At 34.5% G+C, this 26,506-nt stretch overlaps 3 protein-coding genes across 4 annotated transcripts; 2 read left to right on the forward strand and 1 right to left on the reverse strand.

Moving 5' to 3' along the window:
* Positions 1 to 1,263: 1,263 nt before the first annotated feature.
* LOC136216836 (uncharacterized) lies at positions 1,264 to 5,279 on the forward strand. 2 transcript variants are annotated; one of them, XM_066003386.1, is made up of 7 exons: positions 1,264 to 1,535; positions 1,640 to 1,678; positions 2,248 to 2,301; positions 2,434 to 2,487; positions 3,604 to 3,657; positions 3,742 to 3,813; positions 4,855 to 5,279. In XM_066003386.1, exons 1-7 carry the CDS (start codon positions 1,479 to 1,481, stop codon positions 4,960 to 4,962), a joined length of 438 nt encoding a protein of 145 aa, XP_065859458.1. In that variant the 5' UTR covers positions 1,264 to 1,478; the 3' UTR covers positions 4,963 to 5,279. The 2 variants fall into 2 exon arrangements, with proteins under 2 accessions (XP_065859458.1, XP_065859457.1); XM_066003385.1 differs by having other exon boundaries at positions 1,265 to 1,535; positions 4,849 to 5,268.
* Positions 5,280 to 15,223: 9,944 nt separating this feature from the next.
* On the forward strand, positions 15,224 to 17,023 carry LOC136216838 (heavy metal-associated isoprenylated plant protein 35-like). Its single transcript, XM_066003388.1, has 3 exons — positions 15,224 to 15,485; positions 15,567 to 15,642; positions 16,065 to 17,023. Exons 1-3 carry the CDS (start codon positions 15,429 to 15,431, stop codon positions 16,760 to 16,762), a joined length of 831 nt encoding a protein of 276 aa, XP_065859460.1. The 5' UTR covers positions 15,224 to 15,428; the 3' UTR covers positions 16,763 to 17,023.
* A 1,129-nt stretch (positions 17,024 to 18,152) lies between these two features.
* Positions 18,153 to 21,518, reverse strand: LOC136219954 (probable protein phosphatase 2C 40). Its single transcript, XM_066007569.1, has 4 exons — positions 21,213 to 21,518; positions 19,225 to 20,334; positions 18,804 to 19,068; positions 18,153 to 18,559 (listed from the first exon to the last, which is right to left on the reverse strand). The coding sequence occupies exons 2-4, from the start codon at positions 20,323 to 20,325 to the stop codon at positions 18,432 to 18,434; spliced, it is 1,494 nt and encodes a 497-aa protein (XP_065863641.1). The 5' UTR covers positions 20,326 to 20,334; positions 21,213 to 21,518; the 3' UTR covers positions 18,153 to 18,431.
* Positions 21,519 to 26,506: the final 4,988 nt, after the last annotated feature.

Here is a 26,506-nt window from a genome sequence, read left to right on the forward strand (position 1 = left end):
CACCCAATAATCACAAAGATAAATTTATACATAATCTAATAATAATATCGCAATTAATTGTTTTATTCTCTATAAATTGTCAAAAAGTTTAATCTTCAATTAGTTTTTTTCTTAAAATAAAAATTAATTATATTTCATATATATTTAATGAAATTTGTAAAAAAATAGAGTAAAGGACATGTCCAAGGTCTCTAAAATACTGGAGTCCCCTCTATCCACAATAGTAACAAACCAAAAATATTCACGTTAGTAACTTGTTGCTTCACGGTTCACTTGACCAAATCATCAACCCGCCAAATAAGAACAAATTACAAATATTTCATTTACTTATTTAATAATCATATACATATGTAATACTTATTTATTAATTTGTCGAGATTTTATATAAGATAGTTATTTATTATGGGTAAATTACACCTATGGCCACTAAACTTTATCCATTTAATATTATGGTCACTAACTTTAATTTTTAACACTATTACCACTAAACTTTACACTTTTTAACATCAGTGGCCACTCAACACCTCAAAACGACTATTGACGGCCTAAAAATAAAAAATCTGAAGCGTTAATGATATTCTAAGGAACTTTAATTCTTGAAAATTTTCATTTTGAGATTATTTAGGTGTTATTTTGTTAGGAGAGAAAGTGAATTTTTAGAGAGAGAAAACTCAAAAAAAAAATGTGATTTTGGAATATAAAAAATGTGGTTTCATGGTAAATGTCGTTCTGAACAACTTTACTTCTTGAATATTTTCATTTTGAGGTTGTTTACGGTGATTTTGAGGAGTTACCTAAAATTGAGTGGCCACGGATGTTAAAAGTGTAAAGTTTGGTTGCCATACTGTTAAGAATTGAAGTTTAGTGGCCATAATATTAAAATGGGTAAAGTTCAGTTGCTATGGGTGTAATTTATCCTATTTATTATTTATTACTCCCTCCATTCTCATATAAGTGTTGTTTTAGATAATTGTTTTTGTTTTTTTTTAAATGTCTTTTTCGTTTTTCAATAAAATTTAGTATAGTTTTTTGGTCTAAGTATTTAAAATTTGTCTTGATTTATGTGTTTTTTTTAACCTTTCAAAGTTTTCTCTCCAATCATTATAGGAGATAGAATTTTTATTTAGTTAATCCATGTAAATTTATTAATTTAAATGCATATTAATTATATTTTTTAATTTGTGTAAAAATTTTAAAACAACACTTATTTGAGAATGGAGGGAGTAATTGTTTCAATTTTCATAAAAACCGGCGGAGCCGAAGGCTACTGTCCGACAGGGATAAAATCAGAGTCAACTTGTTTTGCCCGCCCAAACGCATCCTTACCCCGAATTTCAAATTCTTTCTTTATCTCTCACTAACTAATATCTTCATTTCAAAGTTCAAACAATTTTAGTTAAAATTCGAAGCTTTTAGTAAAGTTGCAGATTAAACCCATTCAAAATCCAATTGTTTCTTCGTTTAATCTCATCGAAGTGATGGCTACTTCTGATTCCTCCGTTCCTCATCTTCCTCTTCCTGCTCCTCTTGCTCCTGTACGCTCTATATTGATAGATCTAGCTATTGATTTCGACTTTTTGTTTTTTTTTTTTTTTTTTAATTTGAAATTCGATTGACTGGGTATGCCTCTTTGTTGCAGAAGAAGGAGAACATAACCCCGATTGGTTCCAAGATTGCGGTACTTTCACTTCGATTTAACTCTGCTTTTGATGAAATGAAATTTGATTTTCTCTATTGGAGTTTAGGGACAGATAGCTGCTGGGGTTTGGGTTCTTGTTATTGAAACTCTTAGCTAGATCCATACCTGTAATTACAGAGAAATTTTCCATCCAAAATTCATAACAATTTTAGAATTCATACACTGTTTTCGTGGATTAGAACTTTGCAATTCAGTTTTTCCATTTTTATTTGTGCTTTGCTTGTCTCTTAATGTGCTTTTTACAGAGTTGAAAAACCTAGTTCAAGTAAAAATGAATCTTGTTCCTGTGAGGCTGGTTTTGTTGTCCACCCTCTAATAATTATTTACCCCCAATTAGTTCAAGCTTTACCTCAGTTGGATTGAGTATCTCTGCGATTTGCTTCTGGATTCAGTCTTTGTGATTATATTACTTATAAGTTATAATTATACAATACTGTGAAGTGAATTTTGCTTTTTCTATTTATAGTTTTGCTCCTCTGGTTGAGAACCAGCGAATGTTTTAAGATGGTGCAAATGTTTATTACTTCTGCTTTTTGTGCTGTGATCAGGAGTTAAATGAATCGAGGACGGAGCTTCTCACCAGAATTCAAGGCTTAAAACACGTAATGCATTTATTTGTTTTGAATTTATAAGAACTGCTAATTTTCTTAATTTTTTCTTTTTTGTCTCCCCTGGTTTTTTTATGATTGCTTTGATTTTGATGATAGAGAGAGACTATTTTATTTGTTTGTTAGGATTTGCAAAGTTGGAGATCAAAGCTAGACACTCAAGTTAAAGTCTATCGCGATGTAAGTTTCGCCTCTCTGTATGTATCATAGTTGTCTTTTTTAGTTCTTACTGATTCGTACATAATCTGTTACTATGAAGATTGTGGCCATTGTTCCACGTACAGATATATGGATATTGGGGCTACTAATTGTCTAATTCAGTACTTTTCATTATTCAAGTTGAGCTTTTACGTGATTCTAGATATTGGTGGTTTAAATACATTCATCATTGATGTAATATTAGGAGTGTCAAACGGTTTATTATGTCATAATTGTATATGATATAAATGATACAAAAAAATAATAATCATATCAAGCGTGTTGTTGTATCAGAAATTCACACAGCTCTATTATAATATATTGGTTTACATGATAATAGGAAACTTATACCTGTGTGTTATGAGTTTCCTCAGTATTAGCTGTCTTTCAGCCTATAAAGATTCCAAAAAAATCTGTTTTTGTTATCTGCACAATTGGATGAACTTTATGGTTGGATGATGCAAAGTTTTTTCATATGTTTTTTCGCCAAGTATGCCTGTGATTAGGATGGAGTTTAGGACAGATCTTTGCGGGGGTTAGGATTCTTTTTACTTGGGTTCTTAGCTAGATCAACCTATATTTATGCAATACCTGCAATTATAGAAAGTTCTTATCAGATGCACACTTGAACTATAGAGAAATTTGGGGATTTTACCAATTTTATGGCAATTTGTTAACTTAATATGCTAGTTTCTGGGATTAGAATTTGTTCGATCCTGTTTTGCTTGTCTCATAATATGGTTTGTATGGACTCAAAACCTAGTTCAAGTAAAAATGTTGTGAGGCTAATTTGATTATCCACCTCAATCTGATTCTGCCCCCTTCCATAGTTACTTCACTCTCAAGTAGGGATTTTGAAATCTGACAGGATAATACGATTTACAGAGACGTATTGCTTGACACGATCCGTTTGACACAATTATATATAGATCACATAATATTAACTTGATTATGATACAATAACAATAACACGTTTTGACAATCTTACCCTCTAGTGGTTAACTTAGGATCAATTGAAGCTTTAGTTCAGTTGGATTGAGTCTCTTTGTGATTTGCTTTTTGATTTTGTCTATATGAATTTTCCATTATCTCATGCAGGAGCTATCAGATTTAAAGAAATCATTAAATGTTGAGGTTGACCAACTTCGCTCGGTGAGTATTTGCTCTCACAATGTCAATCTGTGTTCTTTTAGGAATCATTTATCGGTATATAAATTTTATTTATTTCGCATGCAGGAATTTCAAGAGCTTAGGAGCACACTTCAACAACAACAAGAAGATGTTTCTGCAAGCCTGAAAAATTTAGGGGTAATTTGAGTTTTCAAGTCTTTTCTACTAATTTTTCTGGGTGAAATATACTGGTCACGAGTCACTAAAGTAAAGGATACTTGTAATGATGGTCACAAAAGTTGTTTTTGAGACAATAAAATTACTAAATAGCACAGCTGCGGCAATAAAATCACTATGACTGGATACGGTGACTTAATTTACCGGAATGATGACGTCGATGACACCTCATCGACATGTAAATGACACATCAGAATCCATATTGAAGGAGTGTTCATGTGGCTGCCACATAGTTTACTACGGTTAGGTTTAGAGGGCAAAGGATTGAAAAAATCAATATAAAATGTCAGATTTCAATTTTTTATTTTGCCATGTGGCAGCCACATGAATGCTCCTTCAATATGAATTCTGATGTGTCGTTTACACATGTTGATGAGGTGTTGCTGACATCATCATTCCGGTGGAGCAAGTTGTCGGATCCGATCACAGTGATTTTAATGATAATCTCCGAACTTTGACATATCCTAACATAAATTCCAAATGACCACGTGAAATGTCGGGAAATCACACTCCTTGAAAGAGTAATCATGTTAGTAAAGGAGTGCGATTTACAGGCATTTCACATGGTCAACCGTCATCCCTACCCTCTAATATGGTGATCATAAGTGCTTTTGACACTAAAATATATCCATGACCCCTCACCTTTGGTGTTATTAACATTATTATAACCCCTAAACTTCAAAGCTGGCTATATTAATCTCCGAACTTTGACATATACTAACATAAAAGTCTAAAAGTCCAAATAACCACGTGAAATGCCGGTAAATCACACTCCTTGAAGAGTGATCATGTTAGTAAAGGAGTGTGATTTACAAACATTTCACATGATCACCAGTCAATTCAGACTTTGCCATTAGTATACGTTAAAGTTCTAAAACTTTTATGTCCGATTCTGAAGTTCAAGGATCATCACGTCTAACACCGAAATTTAAAGTGCTATAAATGTATTTTACCCCTTTCTTCTCCACCCAAGCTAAGCCCTTACGAACTTAGCAGCTTCAGGATAACTCAGCAAATGATAAAGAGGTCCAAGATCCCAAGATTGATGAAGTAAAAGATGAGGAAACTCATGCTTCCTCCGAGGACAGTGATAAGAAAGCTGAAGAATAGGGATGTTACATCTCGGAGCCTGTAATTTCCTGCACTCCATGCTTATTGAGGAGGTAAGTAAGATGAGCATTCCATCTCTGAATTCGCTTTTCTGTTGTATGCTAAAGTTGAAAAAATGCAACTATGTAGATGCCTAGCTAGCACGGTTCACAAACAACCTTCTTATCTGAAATTCATATTGATGGAAATTTGTTGTAATTTATTTCGTTTAAAACACATTTTCAATCTAAATTTTGATATTTATTGTCCTCTGGATGCTTTCCCAACATGCTCCTTAATATAAAATATTGTTCTTTGTGTCATTTGAACTTTTTTCTTGGTGTTACTAACATTTTTCTCAACTCACAAGCTCCTTCGTATACTTCTCTAATAGAAACGTGACAATTGTACACTTTCTTTCCTTACACCAATCATCTCCCATGAGATAACATGATTCTCTTTTTTCATTGGTTGGATCCATTGCACCCGGTCTACTGTAGAAGTCCTCCTAATAGAATGAAGGCTTAATACATCATTTGCCCCCTGAACTTGTCCAAAAAACTTGATTGGCCACCTGAACTTTCAAAGTGTTTCGACAGCTCCCTGAACTTGCATAAAATGTTCAGTTAGCCCCTTGAACTTGCGTAAAATGTAATCAATTGATCACTCGGTCGTAAAAAAGTAAGTTAAATGCGGAAGATGTATTCCGCATACCTTTGAATGTTATTACATAATTAAAAAATAGATTAAAAAGAAAGTTATTGTTTGCTCAACTACACAATTTGTCTTCTCTAATATTAGAATTGTATACTCCGATTTTGGTCGTTTTACTTTTTTTAAGACTTGTGGAATACATCTTCCGCATTTAACTTACTTTTTTACGATCGAGTGATCAATTGATTACATTTTATGCAAGTTCAGGGGGCTAAAAAAGTTCAAGGGGCTATCGGAACATTTTTTGCAAGTTCAAGGGGCTATCGGAACACTTTGAAAGTTCAGGGGGCCAATCAAGCTTTTTAGACAAGTTAAGGGGGCAAATGATGTATTAAGCCTAGAATGAATAATCATCTGACATGATCTGTTTGACATTATTATTAGGCCTAATACACAAATAACCTCTGAACTTGTCCAAATGTTGCAATCCAACTTTCAATTGTAACAACTTACCCCTCAAACTTGTCCAATTGTAACAACTTACCCCTTAAACTTGTCCAATTGTAAAACACAACCCCAAATTGATGACATGGACTGCAATTGAAGAAACATGTGAAATACAAAATCTGTAACGCTCGTGGAGTATGATAATCAGATCTTTGGCGTGATACAAATCCGAGAATTTTTTTTTACGGTTACTTCAAATACGGGGTAAAAAAATTCCCAATTTGAGGTTATGTTTTACAATTGGACAAGTTTAAGGGGTAAGTTGTTACAATTGAAAGTTGAGGGGGGCAGTTGCAACATTTGGACAAGTTCATGGGGTTATTTGTGTATTAGGCCTTATTATTATTATCATCATCATTTTTGTTGTATTTATAACATAAATAATCATATGAAATATATAGATAACACGATACGTCACGATATGGATTGATGTTCTTCATCTAATTTGCATGTATGATAGATTGCCATCCATATTTGGTATGTCTTCATAACGGACTACTTTTTAGCATAAAATCATAGAGAAACTTTTATTAGTTCTTGATTTGTTACTTATATTTTAGAGTATCTCTAATAGAGTATAATAAACCTCTCAATATACGTTTTTATTGAACTCTCTCCCATTGGTATATATATATTATTTTTAAAATAATATGATTGGTTTAATTAATTGGTAGATTCATTATGATTGGTTTAATTAATTGGTAGATTCATTATGATTGGTTTAATTAATTGGTGGATCCATTATGATTGAGTGATTATAGAGTTTAACTATTGGAGTTAGATAGTTTAATAAAATTAAGTTTATTAAATGGATGATGTGGCGTATATATTGAGTGGTTCTAAACATGAACCATTAGAGATGCTCTTAGTCGGTTTCTCTATTTTAAAAATACATTATAACATTTTTAGATTTTATTTACATCAATAGGTTCTTCTGTCTAATTTTAGTGTTAATATTGTAAAGTGTAACCTCTAATTATTCAAAGTAATTTTGTAATTTTATAAGTTTCAGGATTAACTGCTAATTTAGAGGTGTTTGGTAGCTCATTTTTATGTTCATGTTTGCATTTTCATTTAAAAATGAGAATTTTAGGTGTTTGGTTAGTGACCTTCTGTTTGTCTTTTTACAAAAACAGAGAATCTCTGCTTTTTGGAGAAGCAGCGTTTTCCAATAGCAAACCGTAACAATAAACAAACAATAGGTAAAACAAACAAGCATTTACTAAGCAATTTGAAATATTTACAAACGGACTAAACAATTAACGAAGATAAAAGTCAATGATATTTTTATGTGTTTCAAGAATGTAAAGGGTAACTAATATATTTTACTATAATTTATGTACTAGATAATTTTTTTTTTTTTAAATTTGCGCAATGCGCTTACATTAAAGAAGAAAGAAAAATCTCCAACAGACCCGGATGTGATTCGAACCCATGACCTCCCAAGGCATAGGTAAGCTATCAACTACTAGGCTAAGAGCTTCACCACCTATGTACTAGATAATTATTTACGTTATCATGATGATTTATTAGATTATGATTAAATTAACCAATTACTAATTGATTGTGTTTTTTTTTTACTTTATATAGTAAATCTATTTCTTCCAATTCGGTATACAATTTGTTATCTAATCGGAATTAAAAGAGAAATGAATCTAATTCACGAGAGATGATTGGTGTTAAGAAATAAACATTTACAAGTGATGTTATTTGATTGGTCGAGTGTATTGCATTAGAAGCATAGTAGAATTTCTCTAAATCGGACTCATACATAGCTTATGTTTGCATTGTTTTTAGATATTCATCTATCTATTATAAAAGGCTATAAAACATTCAACTTTGTTAAAATTTGACATTTAGCAAAAGTCTTGACATGTCAAAACTCACAAGAAAAAATAAGTGAGTGTTAGTGATATTTTTGGAAAAATGCAAATTTCAAATTGATTTATCGATTTTTTTTGTGAATGTGTTAGAGAAGCTGATTTTTAAATTGATTTTGTGGGTGTCGTGATTTCTGCCTTCTAAAACAAACGTTTGGAGGAAAGACCCAAGGATCTAAAAGATTTTTCTTAGGTTTCTAGTTCCACTACAGAAAGTTTTACTAGTTCAAGCAATGTCGATTAAAATGAATCAACTCGAGGAATTACAACTTTTTATTTTATTTATGTTTGGAAATTTGATTACACGAATCGAAATGTGGCAATTTTGTAAAGAAATTGCGATTGAAAATAAATTACTTGAAGGTTGAACGAATTAACACTTTGAAAATAATCACGAACTTAAGACACTTGATGATTGTTCGTGGAAATTGTTGGAATTTATGATTGAAACTTGGATTTAGCAAAGTGGAAACTTTGATTTGAAATTTAACGAAGCTTGGTGTGATTGTGGGTAAAATTGAAGAATAAAGAAAGCAAGTGATTTGGGAGAACTTAAACGGAGAAAATGAGAGTAATAAGGCAAGGAAATAATTTTTTATTTGTGTTGTTTGTTATTTTGTGAAGAGTCAAGCCTTTTTTTTTATATAGTTGATGTTGGAAGTAGGGTCTTCCACTACTCCAATCTGGACCTTGATTGAGATGCCGACCCTAATGCGGTCGCCTCCATAAGACCTGTCGATGCTGATATGCCACTCTCGGGTGTCGGGATCAGGTAAGCATGTGGCGAGTTTTGTATGGTTTGTGGAAGAGCTTGTGAATTCAATTATGAAGTTTACCAATGCATGTGCCTTGATGGAAGGACGCGGTTCAAATAGGATGTCTAATTGTGATAGGTGGATGGACTAGTATGTGATTAACCCTGAGATCTCGGGTCATTAGATGGATTTTTTTAATGGGAAAGTTAGTTTTGATCACGACTATATGGGCCTAGAAGTATGGTTGAAGTCTGTTTGTGGCATGTGTGGTGGTGAATATGGCCTTTTCTACCTCACTGTAGCATAGTTTGACGCTCTTGACTACTCTGTTGAGGTAGTATACAGGTAAAGTTTATGTTCCTTCATTCCAGAATGATATGGTGATGACCTCTTTGACGATTATGAAGTAGAGGTTTAGGGTTTCTCCCCCGTGAGTGTTCGTGAGTAAGGGCAACGATGTGAGAAACTCCTTGATAGCTTTGAATGCTTCTTGGCAGTCAGTATTCCATTTGAAAGGATGGTCTTTTTTAAGTAGCTTGTAAAAGTGGAGACATCAATGTGCTAAGCATGAGATGAATTGTTCTAGGGCAATGAGTTTGCCATTGAGATTTTGGACCCCTTGTAAGTTGGAGGATGGTTGCATGTCTAGACGATCTAAACTTTGTCAGGGTTAGGTTCGATGCCGTGCACGGAGACTACATATCCTAGAAACTTCCTCGACCTGCTACCGAAGATGCATTTGTTTGAGGTTCAGTTTGAGTTGGTACTGGCAGAATATTTTGAAGGATTCGACAAGGTCTTGAGGTGATCATCCTCTTATTTGTTGATGACGACCATGTCGTCGATGTAGACTTGCATGGTTTTGCCTATGTGCTGGGTGAACATTTTGTTAATTAGTCGTTGGTAAGTAGCCCCTGCATTATTGAGGCCGAAGGGCATGATTGTATAACAAAATGTGACATCGTGAGTGGTGAAACTCATTTTTTCAACATCCAATGGGTTCATTGATATCTGCTGGTAGCCTATGATAGCGTCGAAGATAGACAAAAGTTTGTTGCCAGCAGTCTGATTGACTAGCTGGTCAATGTTAGGAAGCGAATAACATTCTTTGGGACATGCTTTATTTAGATCGGTGAAGTGTACATATATGTGGTACTTCCCTGTGACTTTCTTTACAAGGACTACGTTAGAAAGCCACAACGGGTAGTAGACCAGCTTAATAAACCCTAAAGCTTTTAGTTTTTTTTTATTGCTTCGATGATATTCTTATGTTTATCACGGGCGTGTAGCCGCTTCCTCTGTTGGATTGGCTCGACGATAGGGTCCATGTTGAGGGAGTGGGTGGTATGGTTAGGGGAGACACTTGTGGTATCGAAGGTTGTCCAAGAAAAGACATCAGTGTGCGCGAGAAATGTGCTTTTTACGTAGCTATGAAGCTTGGTGGTTATGAGCGTGCCCAATTGTAGTTTGTGGTGCTCTCCCATATCAAAGTTCTCCAAAAGCTCTAAGGGTTGGGGGTGTATCCTTGGAACTCATCTGGCTTCCCTATGGAGTCGATGACTAGCGTCGTGCACGAGGGCTCAATGGATGCCAAGTGGATTTCCTTGGCCAACTTCATATTGCTTTTGACTGTCAGGTCCCTTAATGTGTTGGGGAGGGTGAATGTGAGATCACATATGTTAATGATGGTGTTAGTGTTGGAGAGTGGAGGTCTGCGCATGATGGAATTATAAGTCAGGGGTATGTCGACCACTACCTAGTCTGTTTGTGTTTCCACCATCTTCTCATCTTCTCCGAAGACCACTGAGAGGGAGATGGTGCCCAATACTGGAAATTCTATGTCGAAGAGACCCACTAAGGGAAAAGTACCTTCGGTCAACCTCTTTTTGTTGAGCCCCATGGCCTCGTGGCTCTGCTAGGAAATGAGGTTCACCAAGCTGCCAATATTGATGAGGATACGGTGAACCATAAAGTTGTTGATTGACAATGAGATGACGATGGCCTCGTTGTGGATCGTGTAGGGTTGACTGAGAGGGATTTTCATGTAGGTCTATTGAGTTTTTTTTTCTTGCTTATGAGCTCTCAACGTAGGTGGGGGCTCCTTCTCGTACGACCTGGATTTTGCCCTGATATTTTGGCCATTTAAGTTCATCCTACATGGAGGACATCTCTCGGATGCTGGGACTTGTTGCCTCTAGGGCTTGGCCCCTAAAGCAACAAATTTTTTTCACTCCTTGGAGTAGTTCTTACACTCATCGATGTTGTGACTACTACGCTTGTGAAACTTGCAGAATTTGTCCCATTTTAAGGCAGATTGAATAAAGGGCTCCAAAGTGGTTTAGGGGCGGAAGGTTCATCTCAGCTCAGTTTGGTTTCCTTTTCTAGGTGGGCGGTGGTTAGCTGAGTGGTGGACCTCTTGACAATTGCTTCAATGTGAGCTTCTATCTTTCTTTGGCTCGCGTGGAGTATCCTCTCCCATAAAGTGGTATGGGTTGGGCCCTTCATCTCGATAAATGTGAGTTTCCCTTTTCTCATCTATCACATTCCCTTTGTCTTCTTTCTTTTGTTGTCTCTGCCCTTTTTCATCTTCCTTACACTCTTCATAATATGCTAGTCTCATGTTTTCGTCATAACGGATAATGCTTTGTCCTATGGCCATTAAATCTTGGAAGGTTATGGAGGATTGGTGTAACAGTTTTTCCTGAGTGGTTGTCATGTTGTCCCCTTTTCTAGGGAATCAATTGTCACTTCTACATTCACCGACTTCACTTAGGATGATATACTGTGAAACCATATGAGGTACCCCTTTCAAGGGCTCAGTTGATCGCTACTTCACGTCATTCAGATTGGAGCTAATCATTTTAGCCTTGACTGCTCCAACGAATCGGATTACAAATAAGTCTTTGAGCAAGTCGAATGAGTCAATGGGTTCGGGCTCTAGTCCCATATACCATTCCCGGATGACGTCAACAAGGGTCGTTGGAAAGACATTGCATATGACATGGTGCTCTTTAAAGTATAGGTTGATCATGCTCATGAATGTGGCGCATTGCTCATTTGGGTCCTCGATTCCTATATAGGATGGAAGTAGGGTGAGCATCGGTTCTGTTCGTTTACTAACCGAACCGAAGTTTGTGCTATTTTCATAACCGGACCGAATAAGATTGGTAACCGAATTTTATTTAACCGAAAATTTTGGTTCGGTTCGGTTACCGACCGAATAACCGAAAACTCATAATATTTAATTTTTGTATATTTTTATTTACTTAGTATATTTTTGTATATTAAAGATTAATGAACCAAAATTCATATATATAAAAATAAAAGTATATTTTTTAGGGGTTGGATTTTATATTTTATAAGTTATTTATATATGTAAAAATAATTTTTTTTATATATTTATATAATAAGTTCTGTTCAGTTATCGGTTATACCGATATATTTTTTCAGTAACCGAACCGATAAACGGTTACCAAACTAAGCCAAAATTAAAACCTAACCGAACCATAATGTTAAAATAACCGAACCAAACTAAAATTTTGGTTCGGTTATCGATTAGGTAATCAGTTACCGATTGTTTTACTCACCCCTAAATGGAAGATAATGGGTTTTTCAAATCCAATGGAAGATGGTCTCTATGGTTCCTTGAACGAGCGGGGTCTTGCTGGATGTAGCACTGCCTCCCATGGCACCGCCTAAGGCTTTCTTGTCAAGGAATCGTTGGAATTTAGCCTCCCAATCCTCTCCCTATTCCAAGGGTGCCTTGTGTGTCACACTGGACGTGTGGGGGATGATTAGAGTCAATGGTTGTGGTTGCTCTCTCATAGGGGGAGTGTTGGTGGCTCTTATTTCGCCCATTTTCACAGGGGCGATCTCCTATTGAGGAAGGCTTTTAGCTGGAAGAAGCTACCCCATCTTCTGATTGTCCTCCTTCATGGTCTTTTGAGTGGCCATCATTTGTCGTTGCGCCTCGACCTGCGTCAGGAGCATTCCTTCTAGTACACTCTGATGATCAAGTTAACAAGGGAAGTAGTAAAGCAAATATATGGAGTGGAGAGAGAGTAAAGAGATTCCATTCCTTTACCATGGGGTGAGACCCCCTATTTATAGGTTTTGGTATGAGGTGTTTAGGTCCTTCATGCCTCTGGTACGACAGAAAGGGCTAAAGATGACTTTGAGCGTATGCGGATGCGATAGACCAGGAGGCATGTCATCGACTAGATTGGGCACATGGACATGCTACATGGGCCTTAGTCCACATACTTCATCAAACGATATTATATATTTTGCGCAACGTGAGTGTTCAACTAACATATTCTAAATATAAAGCTTTTTTTAGATCAAACGCTCTAAAGTAAATAACTTTAGTTTAGTTTTATTTGAGTTATTTCTTATTAGAATTCATAAAATATTAACCCATCACTTAACTCGACCGAGCTGAATGAAATAGACTGGATTGAGTTGTACAATTAGTTCAGCAATTCAAACTCTTCCCCATTGACTTGAATGAATTTACCACATAAGCTTTAAATTGATTTCTTTCATCCCTTTTCAGAGGTCATTTTTAGCCAAAATCTTCCTATTTTTTATTGGAAATATATGCATAAATAAAAGGAGACAGGGCATGGAAGGTAGAATAGAGTTTGCCAATTTAATGCAAAAATCTATTGTAAGAGAGAAAGAAAGACCATTTAATTCTCAACCTCCAAAAAATCAATAATCAATGTCATTATTATTAATGATGTGCTTGTGTGTTCTGTCTACTCCCACATTAATTAAAATTCACTTGTTTCCAAGAAATATTTCTTTACGTGTTGTGACTAACCAAATCTATCTTCAAGGGTAATCATGACAGTTATTATATTTATATTTACCCTCTTACTTTTTTGGCTTTTTTTGGTCAAAACAAAAATACAGAACTAATAGATTTACGTATTTATTTATGTCCGTAGTTTAAAAGTTTACAAATATCAAAAATACAATATTATAAATGATAAACAGATATCTAATACACTTTTAAAAAATTACACAGACTCACATATTTAAGAAATTATATAGCTTTCTAATTAAGCAAATTGAGATTTTTAACATTTCTACCTGCCCTATTCATTCAAAGCGTGAAACTAACATTAGTAAGAGACCCGAATGTTAAATCATGTCCATGATACCATGTAAATAAAAATTTAATTCACTCCAAAATGTAACTAAAGAAGGGAAGGATTCACTCATATTTAAACAGTCATAGTTTTTAAATTGAATAACGTGGAATATTAAACGCACATAAAGTCACGAGGTTTATTTTTATACTTAACCCCAACTATTTAATGTTGAAAAATGGCATGAAATAAGAAGTTGAGAAAAGCTAAAAAGAGGAGACAATGGAAGGGAGAGATCAATTTATTAAATGTAACTTTATAATGAAAGGTCATTATACCATATGCATGCCTTGTTCTTCTTTGTTCTTCCTGACATGAAAATGCAATATGGTTTGGTTTAAATGAATGCAACTTCTCTACTTCTCTGTCTTGTCTTTGTCATCTCCTATATATGGTATTATATCCTCTTGCTTCACTAGGATTAGGATCAATATGGCATAAATCATGGGGGTAAATAAAGCTTTAATCCAATGAATAAATTGTCCTTAAAATTTACAGATGAGATCAATTCAACCAAATCTAATTTTAGGTATTAACTTACTAATTTTAGGTATCAACTCACTTGCCAATATTAAACAAATTAACCCCTCTCCGAGTTGGTTACACACTAAACTATGAGAAAAAAAAAAAGCTAAAGGAATGTTTGTTTTATTTTTTCAAAACAAATTTGATATGGCTTACAACATTGAAATATAGTGTTTTGGTTAACTTTATAAAACGATTTAATTGAAAAGGTAGCTTTTTGAAACTTTTCGTGAAAAACCCCATTTATATTTATTCAACTTTGACAAAAATATCTTCTTTTCACACATAAGCAAACACCAATCATTAACCAGCTAATAACAAAAAATAATTTATCAATATCAACAGCAAAAAATTAACCGCAACAACTATAAATGAATAACTATATATGTATTTTCTTAAGATGTAGAGACTTAAAACTTTATTTTTTGCAGTCAAACGCGTGACAAATACGAAGAGGAACTGCTTGTACTTAGAACTAATTCATTAAATATTGCCAAATTTAGGAATGAGTTGATAGCTAAAATCCGACACATTCCCATAAGTGAATGCCTTTTGAACTTGCTATGTCTACAATATTTATCTTATCTTACCATATGTTGACATTTCATTAACTACTACCAGAGTTAACTTTCAACCGCTTGATCTGAAAAACTAACATTTGATTCTAAAACTTAAGCTAATAGATACTAATTACTAATAAAAGTTTTTATTTATTATCTCAGAAAATTACTAACATTTCCTGTTAATAAGTAATAAGAAAGTGAGTCTACAGGATGATTTCAGCTGTGTTGGTTACAGAGAGACAGAACACACGTGCATACCATATTAAATGACTCCTAACTAAACTAAACTAAACTAAGCCCTTGCTGCTTTCTTTATTTATCCTTAAAAGTTGAAACTTTAAACTAGTTCTTCACACAGCTTCAACAAAAGGTAGCAGCTACAGCAATCTAGCTCTATCACTCACTCTCTTTTGCCTTGCTTCCTTCAAGCTTTTATAATCAGTTCTAATGGCTACAACGACAACATCTGTTGAAGAATCATCCTCCAAAGCTCTCAAATGCAAGGTTTGTTTGCTCATTTAGAAAAGTTTAACACCCTTTTCTCTCTGTTTCTAATCTATTTTTCTTTCTTTGTTTATCTCTCAGACATGGGTTTTGAAGGTATCTATTCACTGCCAAGGTTGCAAAAGAAAGGTCAAGAAAGTTCTACTAGCCATTGATGGTATTCAACATAAAAGGACTATCCTTTTTCTGTTTATTCTTTCTGTTAATCACTGCTACAATGAAAATTCCCTATGTTTTTTCTTATAAACGGGGTGGGACCGGGCAGGAACAAGGAATGGTTCCTCCGTCACCGAATATTTCAGAGAACCGTCTCATCCCTATATATGAATTGGGAAAAAACCTCTCCCAGTCCTTGATCCCCGTGGGTAACTTTCTCAGTGATACTCATCTGGTGGATCACTGCAGGGCGGGGAGGGCATTCCCCTTCCCTGTCTCAACTTCGGGGACGGGAATCCCTGACTGTTGATACACCTAGATAACAAGCAAACTAAAACCTTACCTAACAAACAGATTATGTTCAATGTGTCCTCTCCGTGAGGCATTATCGCATATTCAAAGTTAATTCTGTCTTGATTTTAGGTGTTTATACTGCAACAATTGATGCACAGCAACAAAGAGTCACAGTTATAGGCAACATTGAAGTAGAGACATTGATCAAGAGACTCATCAAAACAGGCAAACATGCAGAGATTTGGCCTGAAAAACTCCCTTCAAAGGAAAAACAAGCAGGTAAACCAAACAACAAGCAGGTAAACCAAAACAACTCCAAGGGCAGCCAGGATTCAAGCAATAATGACAAGAAAAAAACTGTAACATCTAGCGGAGGGACAAAAGTTGTTGGCAAGTCACCGGAAAACTCCACTGTTTCCGAGGAGTTACCACCGGAGGAGGGTGTTTCTGGTGCCAAAAGTAGAGGTAGCAGGAAGAAAAAGAAAGGGCAAACAACGGATAATGTCAATAGTAACAGTGATTCAACCTCAGCCTCACCATCTTCCGATAGTAAAGCTGAAAATACTCATGGAATAGGTATAAATCAAGCTATGGGACCAAGTAATCTCAACCCTACACGTCATCAATCAGTTCCATACCACCCACAAGGGTACAACATTAACATTCCTCCAGCCTATGCATCAAATTACAGAATGCCATACCCTAGGGAATACTCATACCCTGGTCCTTTCTTCTATGTCCCAGTATCACCTTATCCAAGAGTGACTCCATTGGACTCTTTCTTCTATTTTAGTGATGAAAATGCTCATGGATGTTCAATCATGTGACAAATCAGATTCAGAAGGGAGAGAGAAAATCAATTTTTGGTTTTGCACTTATGGTAAGTGAAAAGGAAGAGGTCAAAATATAGGGGTAATACTAGCTATAGATAGTAGATTAGATAAGGGCAAGACTTTTGGATTTTAAAATATGCAGAAATATGCTTTTCTTTTTGAGGTCCAAACTGGGGTTCTACTTGCTTTAACTTTTAATGCCCTAGACTATAACTAAATGCAAATGGCGCATGTGTCATATATGTACATGTACAAGCCTTTAATAGAGAACTTATGTTTACAGCCTTAATATGATTGCAAACCTTTATACTGTACTTATAATTTTAGAAGTATGCTTCTCAAGTGGTATATGTGATTTTTGAAATTTTGATGTTAGTAAAAGAAGGAAGTTTTAGTAACATTGTAATGTAAGAGAGAATTTTAGATATCAGTGTTGAAGTTTATGATGTGTCAGAGAGTTTTTATCCAACCTATATTCTCTCGTGTAATTCATTTAGAAAAAAAAAGTGCGAGAGAACCATATGTATCATTTTCTCTAAAGCCTCGAAGTGTCAAAGCCTGAAACCACATGTTTCTGTTTTTAACCTTTCCCTAATCTTTAGAAGTTTCTTCTTACCCAATCAAATTCTTGCATTATCTTTGAACCGGTTGACGTAACAAGGCCATGGCCAAAAGACAAACCAGTTCTTTATTTGTTGAAAAACATAGTCCGAGACACCAATATTTGGGTTAACCCCAAAAAAGGGGTGTTTAAGGGAATTATTCCCAACCTGGTAATGGTTGGGAATAATTCCCTTGGAGGGGGCTGTTTTTAACTGTGTATTTAAAAACAGCCCCATATGGAACCTAAGGCGATGTAATGGTACTATTATGGTGGTAGGCCCATCATAATGGTACAAAGGATGGGCCCAAGATCCTCTTTTGTACCATTACGATGGACCCACCGCTGTAATGGGGCTGCTTTTAATCATAGAGTTACAAACAGCCCCTACAAGGGAATTATTTCCCAACCATTACCAGGTTTGGGAATAATTCTCTTAAAATACCCCTTTTGGGTGTTCAGTTTAACCCCCAATATATACCAGTAAATTTTGTTCCAGGGATGTTCTCAACTATTTGAGACAAAAGAAAGAATATATTGCTTTCTTGTTTCTTGTCAGGCAAGAGAAAACAAAAAGCACATAACAAGATAGTACTGAATAAATAAGAATGTAATTAAATTAAATTAATACATAAAGGAAGCATCTTATGCTTGATGAGCCTAAAAAGGATCAGAAAATACTTTTTCGGTGCAATCTTTAATTTCTTAAAACAAAGAGGCAGAAACAGAAAAGGCATTAGCATGTTAACAGTGGCTCCGCTTTCATAAGCTTAGCATAAAATGAAGGAAAGCAATGAACATGTTCCAATAATAAAGAGCGCCTCCACCTGTGATGCTTAATCTTTTTGGTAGGAAAAAAGAACTTCTAGATTTCTTTAAGAAGGAAAAGTGCAAAACTGAGGTTCACCATACTTATTTACAGAGCCATCATAACAAAAAAAAAAAAAAAGATGCCACGCCAACAATCACTGGTTTTGTCATACAAATCAATGCCCTGGCATCATATCTCTATATATATACAAGCTAAAAATACTAAGATAGAGACTAGCCACACGTCAAAACTTACATGTACGTCGATGCCTTTGATGTACGCTGATTTGTACCAAGAACAATCACAACGACAGTTACATCATCATGATATTTTCTCCTCCTACCAGCAGGAACACTCATCAATTCTTCTTTGGTGAAACCTGCACCAAGAATAAAATTATTTTAAGATATGGATGAATGAAATGAAATATGGACATTAAAAAAAAGACTTATTTAAGGTAATAAATACATGCTATCTATGTCAATTATTTCTTGAAAAAACAAAGAGACTTATTTACTGGGAGAAAGAAAACGTTTGTCTAAGATGAGAATACTAGTTAAAATACCAACTGGACATCAAAGTGTAAAACAAAACATAGTCCTTGCTGACTCCATGGAATTTACCTGCACATTCTGCAGCTCTCACCATAAGTTGTTCCAATACAAACTTTGCTGGATCACCAGCTGGGTTGCTCAAAATATAAGAACGGACAAGCTTCACTGCCTCATCATTGTTGAAGAAATCAAACAATCCATCACTTGCAACTATAAGAAATTGATCAGACTTCGATATTCTGTGCATTTTCATTGATGGTTCTGTAGATACATATGGAGGACTTCGAAGATTCTGAACTTGAAGGATACCCATCAAGGCATCATTTAGTTTCTTCTGCATAAAAGAATTATAACACAAATGAAGCAGGAACATCATATTTGCAACAATCCAAATTAAAACACAGCAACTCTTAACTATCATGGTTAGCCTTGATATATATATACAATAAAAAAAATCCAAAAGAATTAAATGCAGTAAATAAATGCCTACCTTTTTTAAGTAACCAACTCCAAAAGCTCGAGTAACCTTCAATTTTCCTTTCACTTTGCCCCCTGTTACTGTTGCAGGATCGTCAGGATGTTCATTCAGTACTCTACTTCTTTCAACTTCATTATCAACAGTGTGAGAATCAGTGAGCTGAACAGCTTTTAGCAGCTCAGGCCCATTTACCTCATCGTATGTCGCCAAAACAGCTCGACTATCACCTAAATTCAGTATATACAAATCTGCTCCATAAAGGAAAACAACCAACACACAAGAACCTACAGAAACTAGATCAGGGCGGTCCTCCATTTCCTGCTCTACCATGTTCAAGAAATCATTTTCAGCCTGACTAAGAGCCTTTTGGAGGCTTTCAAGTACTTCATCTCTAAATGAATCAGACTGAACTCCACTACTATCAGGCTGAAGAGCGTACTGAATGGAACCATCCAGACATAGACCATGGGAAGCTATAATACCATCCTGCTTTGGGTCCCAATCTAAAGAGTTGATGTGAAATACGATGGTTTCATATAATGTCCCTGCCAGAAAATCAGCAGCATCTCTACCATTAAAACCATCATAGATTCCACAAAAAAGCCACCCATTTTCTTCAGAACAGACAGCTTGAACCCTGTCTTCACCTGCAGCTCCACCCGCCACTTGAACTTCAATGCCATTAAGAAAGCCTTCAGTTCTAGGAGAATCACTTGCAGATTTAAATAAATAAGAATCATGTTCAGGTGGGCTTGGAGAGGACGGACTGCAACTCAAGTATGACATACTGCTTTGGAGAGAAGATGATAACATATCTAGCCTTGAAAGATTAGGTGATGAGGGAACCTTCCTGAATGAATTAGGAGAGTCCCAACTGGGAAGTATTTCTGCTCCTATCACACCATTGCAGATGTTGGTATTAGCCAATGTGGCATTAGCACTTATGGCAGCACCAGACAAGCAAGAAAAGCTGCTATTCCTGGTTATTTTAGTGCTGGATAGTGATTCATACCCATTGGAGAGCATACCAGAGTTGTCAGTTTGGCCATTGCATTGGTAACCAAAACTTATTTTGATCTCTTCTTCAGGATTACCCAATCTTGATCCTCGCATGGTTTATTACTAAAAAAAAAAGTATGCAATTGTTAATATCCTTCAAAAAGAAAATATCACAAATAAAAAAATTTAAATAGTCTATTATATGCATAACTCAGTGAGTCATTCGAAAGTCAGCACTTAGAATTAAAACAAGAAAACAGAGGATACACTAGACAACCGTTATTCAGCAATCTTTACAAGTGCAAATCACAGAGAGCACCTTAGGAGTTAGAACCATTAGTGTTCAGTTAACAACCGAGAGTTAGCATACTGGAACTTTTTCAGGACATAGGAGCTAGTAAAATCCTTAATTTTCAGGGCACGTGTGCTGCACACGCACCCCCCAAGTATTAAAAATTAGTTCATTTATATTTACCCTTCCTACCATGTCATGGACTTAATTTTCCCAGCCAAATGAAAGCAGAGAACTGTGTGCAGACCCCTGAAAGTTCAACTGTATGTATACACCCATGGAAATCTGTCATGGTCTTCAGTTAGCCGGTTCAACTCACTCTAATGACACAGACTTGCAATGGAATAAATAAAATATGGAAAAGAAAACTTGGCAGATTGCAGTGAAATTACATATAGATGAAATAGAAGCTCACACACACTTAGACACATCCTAATAACCAAAACATTCATTTGCAATCCTATGTCTAGTAGAATATCCATAAAACAAGCTTTGTCATAGATTACTAAAATTGAAGCAAAATTTAATTTGACTAGCATGTCGAAAGCTTCTAACAACGATTGTATTCATAAAGGCGCAATATACACATAGAACCAAATTCGATAAGATAGTTGAAATTCACATTCATTTCTTGAATTACAAACGCAAATTCGTATAGAACAGATTGAATGCACATTTAGAAGAAGAGAAGAAAGCAAATAAAACATACCTCGGCCTTTCGTCCTCCAAGCAAAGTAGATGAACAAAAACGTCGTAAACCAGAGAGGAAGTAAGGAATGAGCGAAAGGCGAAATAGGAGAAACAAAGAGAAGAAGTAGAAATAGAGGGGAAAGTAAAAGAGATATAGGAGAATCTAATCTATAGAGGCGAAGGAATTGAAAAGCGTAAAGCTTAGAAAGAGGTGGAAGGATTGGGTGGTGAAGAAGAAGAGTCTTTCTTTGAGAATTCAACCATTACCGCTGACACCTTCTTTTGAGATCTGTTTGAACTTCCACCCACTAGAAAAAATTATTCAGATTTTGGAATATATATCTGGATTGTCTTCTTTTTATTTAGTTTTTCTTTTTTCCGATTTGATGTATTTTTATATCTATCTATTATAAATTATTATATTATAAATATATAATACCTGAAATTTATCGTATTTAAAGTCCGGAAAAGTCTACATGACGAAGAATAGATTATAGCCGTATTTCAACGGGATTCAACTTATTACAATGATATGATTTATGTTTTGTTATTTTATCTCTACATGTAGTATTTTTGTCTTTCTGTCGTTAGTTTCTATTGATACAAAGTTTTATTCCTCTTACTTGTTGTATTCGTACGGTTTCATCTAATGAAATAATACATAATGTTTTATAATAATAAAAAAAAATTATCACATACTTGTTAAAAGGGGAATTCCGATCTATGGTACGTGTGGTTTTTATGGTCAAACAGAAAAAACTCTCATTCACTTATTTAAATGCACTTATTTAAAGTTTGTTCGATTTCGAAGTTATATTGGAAATATTTGGGACTTTCGGTTAAAGTTTATAAAGTGAATGGTTTTAACTGTTGGGATTGGTTTACTGTGGTACTAACTATTTTGCCACAGGTTGAAAGGGTAATGTTCTGTGGTTTAATTTGGTATTTATGGTTTGAACGGAATAGGGTGGTACATGGGCTGAATCGCTTTGGTCATGTATATGCGATTCTATTTTGGAAGTCAATGTTTCAGTGCATGTTTTAAACAACAGATTTCCAAGGACGTCTGATACTGCTGTTCGTGACACTATAACGTCTGTCTGGTTATCGTCGATTGGTCGAATTGTTAAAATTAATTGTGATGCTGAAGTTTCCATTCGAACATGTGAGAGTGCTTTTGGGTTAATTGTTCGGGATTGTAATGGTTTAGTTACGCTTTTGGGTGGTGGACCTCTAGGATTGACGATGTTGGCTTTACATGCATAATTGTAGACGATCTTATCTGATGTTTGAAATGTTCATGAATGTGGTTTTCATTCGATCCTAGTAACTAAAGATTCTATTCTATAGTTCGTCTTCTCCTTGGTGATTTGAAAGTTGCAAATTGGTTAGGAACAATTGTCTATGATATGTTAGCAGAAGAAACGACATTTGAAGATGTAAAATTTGTGCATTCGGTGACACATAATTTACCTCTTGGGCTGTTTCTTTTTCACAAATGGAAATTTTGATAGAAGATTTTTTCTTTTTGTTTTAGTTTCTATTCAAACTGATTCTCATATGTTTTATTCTTAATGTAAGTATTTGATTATATAAAAAAATTGTCATATCATTTTAAAGAATGACGTGTATTATAATAACAATAAAAAATTCATAACATTTTACGATTCTATTCCCAAAACTATTTTGAAGATAATTTTATTTATTACACTAATTTTAATTGTCACTAACGTGAGTTAATTCAGTAAGATTAATTCTTTATTGAGTTAATTAATTTTTGAAGCAATTGAGGAAAAACAAATGTTCTAACAATCTGCTTATAAGAGTGATTTTTAGTTTATTTGAAATAAATAGATAGTTCATGTGTAATTTTTCTCTAAATTTTATTGAGTTCTCAAAACTTTTTTTTTTCAATTCGTTCGCCATTTTTCTTGGATTTTTGTGATAATTGGATACACATGGTTAGAGTTTGACTCACGCTTTTGTTGTATTAAGAAGACTGGTTTCATCAAGTCTCAAAATCTTCTTCTTCTACACATCCAGTTTGTTAGATATTATAATTCAGAATATTAAATTTCTAATATTGTAAGCTTAAGAGATTTTTAGCAATTGTGCTTATATCAGTCAGTTAACAGACTAAAATACATGTATTTGTAATTGTTTTCAATAAGAAGATATTTTTGGATTTATTCATTTTTTGTATCTGTTATACAAGATGGTATCAGAACTTATGGGAGCATTCATCAAATTTTTCTTTCTAGAATCTAATGGCGAAGAAGTAAACTTATCTCTATGCTCTATAATCGCATCAAATTGATGATCATAAATAGAAGTTATGAGTTCGTCACAAGAAGACAATATAGTAGGTAGATCTGTTCCTCTACATCAGAATGCGATTGGAAGTCGGAATGTGGCTGACGATCAAGGAGCAACTAGTAAATCAGAATCAGATCGAACACGCGATCATTCAGAGAAACAAGTTCAATCTAAGATAAAACTCCCTATTTCACAGCACAGCTTCAAAATCCTATGGATCGATATTGGTAATAGATAATCCTAGTTTAATTCTTGTAAGTACGATCTTTACTAGAAGTGACAATTACATTCCATGGGGTCATTCTATGACTCGTGCTTTAAGAGCTAAATAGAAGCTGAATTTCATTTTACAAGACTCAAAGCCTACGTTAGACTCCAGTGAATATGAACGATGAGAAAAAATTGATAGTCTAGTATTTTCCTGGCTAATCAATTAAATCATGAATGCATTTCTTTATGTTGCATATGCTAAATTACTTTAAATGGAAATGCAACAACGTTTTGGTGAACATAATGCTCTTCAGCTTTTCATCTAAAATAAGAGTTAAGTAAAATAACTCAAAGCAGTCAATCTATTTCATTTTACTTCATGAAATTGAAGAGATGTTAGGATGAGTTATTTGTTTTACAGCCTTTTCAGAACTGCAATTATGGAGGTTCACAAACTCTATTTCAGAATTCTTGTAACATAGATCAAGTAATGCAGTTTCTCTCAAGTCTAGATCTTGAATATGAGAATGTTTGTCATCAAATTTTGTTTGGCCCCTATGCGATTTTTGGCCATCTGGGCTCTGCCTAGACCGTTTGAGCGCCACATAGGCTCTACCTAGGTCACCTAGATGCCGCCAAGGTTACGATGAAGAAAAACGTTTATTATTATTATTATTGTTATGCTTTATTATAATTCACTTTTAAATATTGTTGCATGGTTATTCGTGAATTGTGCTTATTATTTTTAACTATTTTGGTTTAATTGCGTTCGCTGCTTGTTTTATTGATATGGTTTAAGACTTTAAGGACGTTGTTTACTAAAATTTGGTGAATTATATTACTTGTGAACATCATATTTTATTTGTTTAACTTGTTTCAATGATATTATTATTGAAATGTTGATGTTTACATATTTTTAAAGATATATGGTATAAATATACCTATTTTTACATGTTTCAATGATATAACATTTTTGTTGATTTACAAATAAAAAATACAAAAATATAAATCTGATTAATCCCCGACTAATCCCTTATTAATCATCGAGAGCTCTGTCTACCTGACTAGCACCTAGCTCTTTTTACATCCTTGGGTACAAGGAATTTACCGACAAACTGTTTGATTTGGGTTTTGTAAAATCCTATCATGATTTTGCCTTTTCATTTATACGACTAAGGAGGATTTTCTTGTGATTATTATTTATGTTGATGATCCTTTAATTACTGGTCTTCGAAAATGTTAATCTCTGAAGTCAATGCAGCATTAGACAAGGCTTTCACAATTAAAGGTCTTGGTCAAGTTAGGTACTTCCTAAGTGTGGAATTGACAAGATCACCAGATCTCTTGTTTCTATCCCAACAAAAATACATTTATGAGATGATAGTTGATGTTGGTCTTATTGATGCACATGCAGTTAATAGTCCAATGCCCATTGATGTTAAGCTTGATGTTTAATCTGAACTTTGTGCATATCCAGACAAATATCGTAAAATTATAGGAAGACTTCTATATCTTCGTTTTACAAGACCATGTATTTCCTTCATGCAGCTAAGTTAGTTTATGATGGCTCTTATAGAGGCCCATATGTAAGTAGCAGTCCATGTCTTAAGGTACTTAAAAAGTACTTTTACATTTGGGATTATTTTATTCTAAAGACAATGATTTTCAGTTGACTAGTTTCTGTGATTCTGACTAGGGATGTTATAAAGTGACAAGAAAATCAGTGACAGGGTATTGCATTCTATTAGAAAAATCTTTAATTTTCTAGAAATCAAAGAAGCAAACAACAATGATTCGTTCATCTGTTGAAGCTGAGTATAGGGCTATAGCGACAACAGTCTATGAACTCAAATACTGAGTTACCTATTGAAGGAATTTCAAGTTCCAATATCATTGCTTATACATATGCACTGTGATAACTAGTCACCCATATACATATCTATCAATCCAGATTTTCACGAGCAAGCTAAACAGATTGACATTGATTGTCATATGGTTAGAGAGTAATATGTTTATGGGTTCATAGATACACCTTATATCAGTCCCAAGTTACAACTGGTGGATTTTCTCACTAAATCTCTATCTAATTCAAACCTGACTTCTGTTTTGTTCATGCTTGGAATGCGTTCTACATCTTCTCAACCTTGAGGGAGGAGTATTAGATATTATAATTCAAAATATTAAATTTCTAATATTGTAAGCTTAAGGACTTTTTAGTAATTGTGCTTATATCAGTCAGTTAACATACTATAAATACCTATATTTGTAACTGTTTTCAATAAGAAGATATTTTTTTATTTCTTTATTTCATGTGTCTGTGTTATACGAGACAGTTAATCTAAAAGTTTATTATATCGAATTTATTGTAATTTCTTATTTATGTTCTTGAATTTAATCAAAATTATTATTCTTTTCTTTAATTATGTCTTCAACTACTGATGAATTTAAATATACTTTTATTTCTGAAAATTAGAACTTAAGAATTATCAATTGTAACTCGAGTTTATTAAAATATTTTCACGAGCAAGCTAAGCACATTGACATTGATTGTCACAATGAAGTTTCTTCTTCTATTCAGTACTCGAAGATCACCCTCTTTCGAATGATTCGAGAGTCCTTTGCTACTTCTAAAGGTTTTTGCTCTTCACGGAGAGATGATGTTATCTTATCCTGTCTTCTGGCTTCTCCTAGGCCGCCTCCGGCTCCCAACATTATTTTGGTCCATTGGCTTAAACCTCATTCGGGATGGGTTAAAGTCAATGTGGACGGCTCTGCTTTTGGCACTCC

This window comes from Euphorbia lathyris, chromosome 2 (assembly GCF_963576675.1).
Source record: "Euphorbia lathyris chromosome 2, ddEupLath1.1, whole genome shotgun sequence".
Lineage (NCBI taxonomy): Eukaryota > Viridiplantae > Streptophyta > Magnoliopsida > Malpighiales > Euphorbiaceae > Euphorbia > Euphorbia lathyris.

Coding starts and splice junctions, on each gene's coding strand:
- LOC136219954 (XM_066007569.1), bottom strand. CDS start 20,325: ATGCGAGGATCAAGATTGGGTAATCCTGAAGAAGAGATCAAAATAAGT. Junction 19,069..19,224: donor GAGTTGGTTACTTAAAAAAG/GTAGGCATTTAT, acceptor TCTTTTATGCAG/AAGAAACTAAATGATGCCTT. Junction 18,560..18,803: donor GAGAGCTGCAGAATGTGCAG/GTAAATTCCATG, acceptor TTCTTGGTGCAG/GTTTCACCAAAGAAGAATTG.
- LOC136216838 (XM_066003388.1), top strand. CDS start 15,429: ATGGCTACAACGACAACATCTGTTGAAGAATCATCCTCCAAAGCTCTC. Junction 15,486..15,566: donor CCAAAGCTCTCAAATGCAAG/GTTTGTTTGCTC, acceptor TTTATCTCTCAG/ACATGGGTTTTGAAGGTATC. Junction 15,643..16,064: donor AGTTCTACTAGCCATTGATG/GTATTCAACATA, acceptor TCTTGATTTTAG/GTGTTTATACTGCAACAATT.
- LOC136216836 (XM_066003385.1), top strand. CDS start 1,479: ATGGCTACTTCTGATTCCTCCGTTCCTCATCTTCCTCTTCCTGCTCCT. Junction 1,679..2,247: donor CGATTGGTTCCAAGATTGCG/GTACTTTCACTT, acceptor TGCTGTGATCAG/GAGTTAAATGAATCGAGGAC. Junction 3,814..4,848: donor CAAGCCTGAAAAATTTAGGG/GTAATTTGAGTT, acceptor CGAACTTAGCAG/CTTCAGGATAACTCAGCAAA.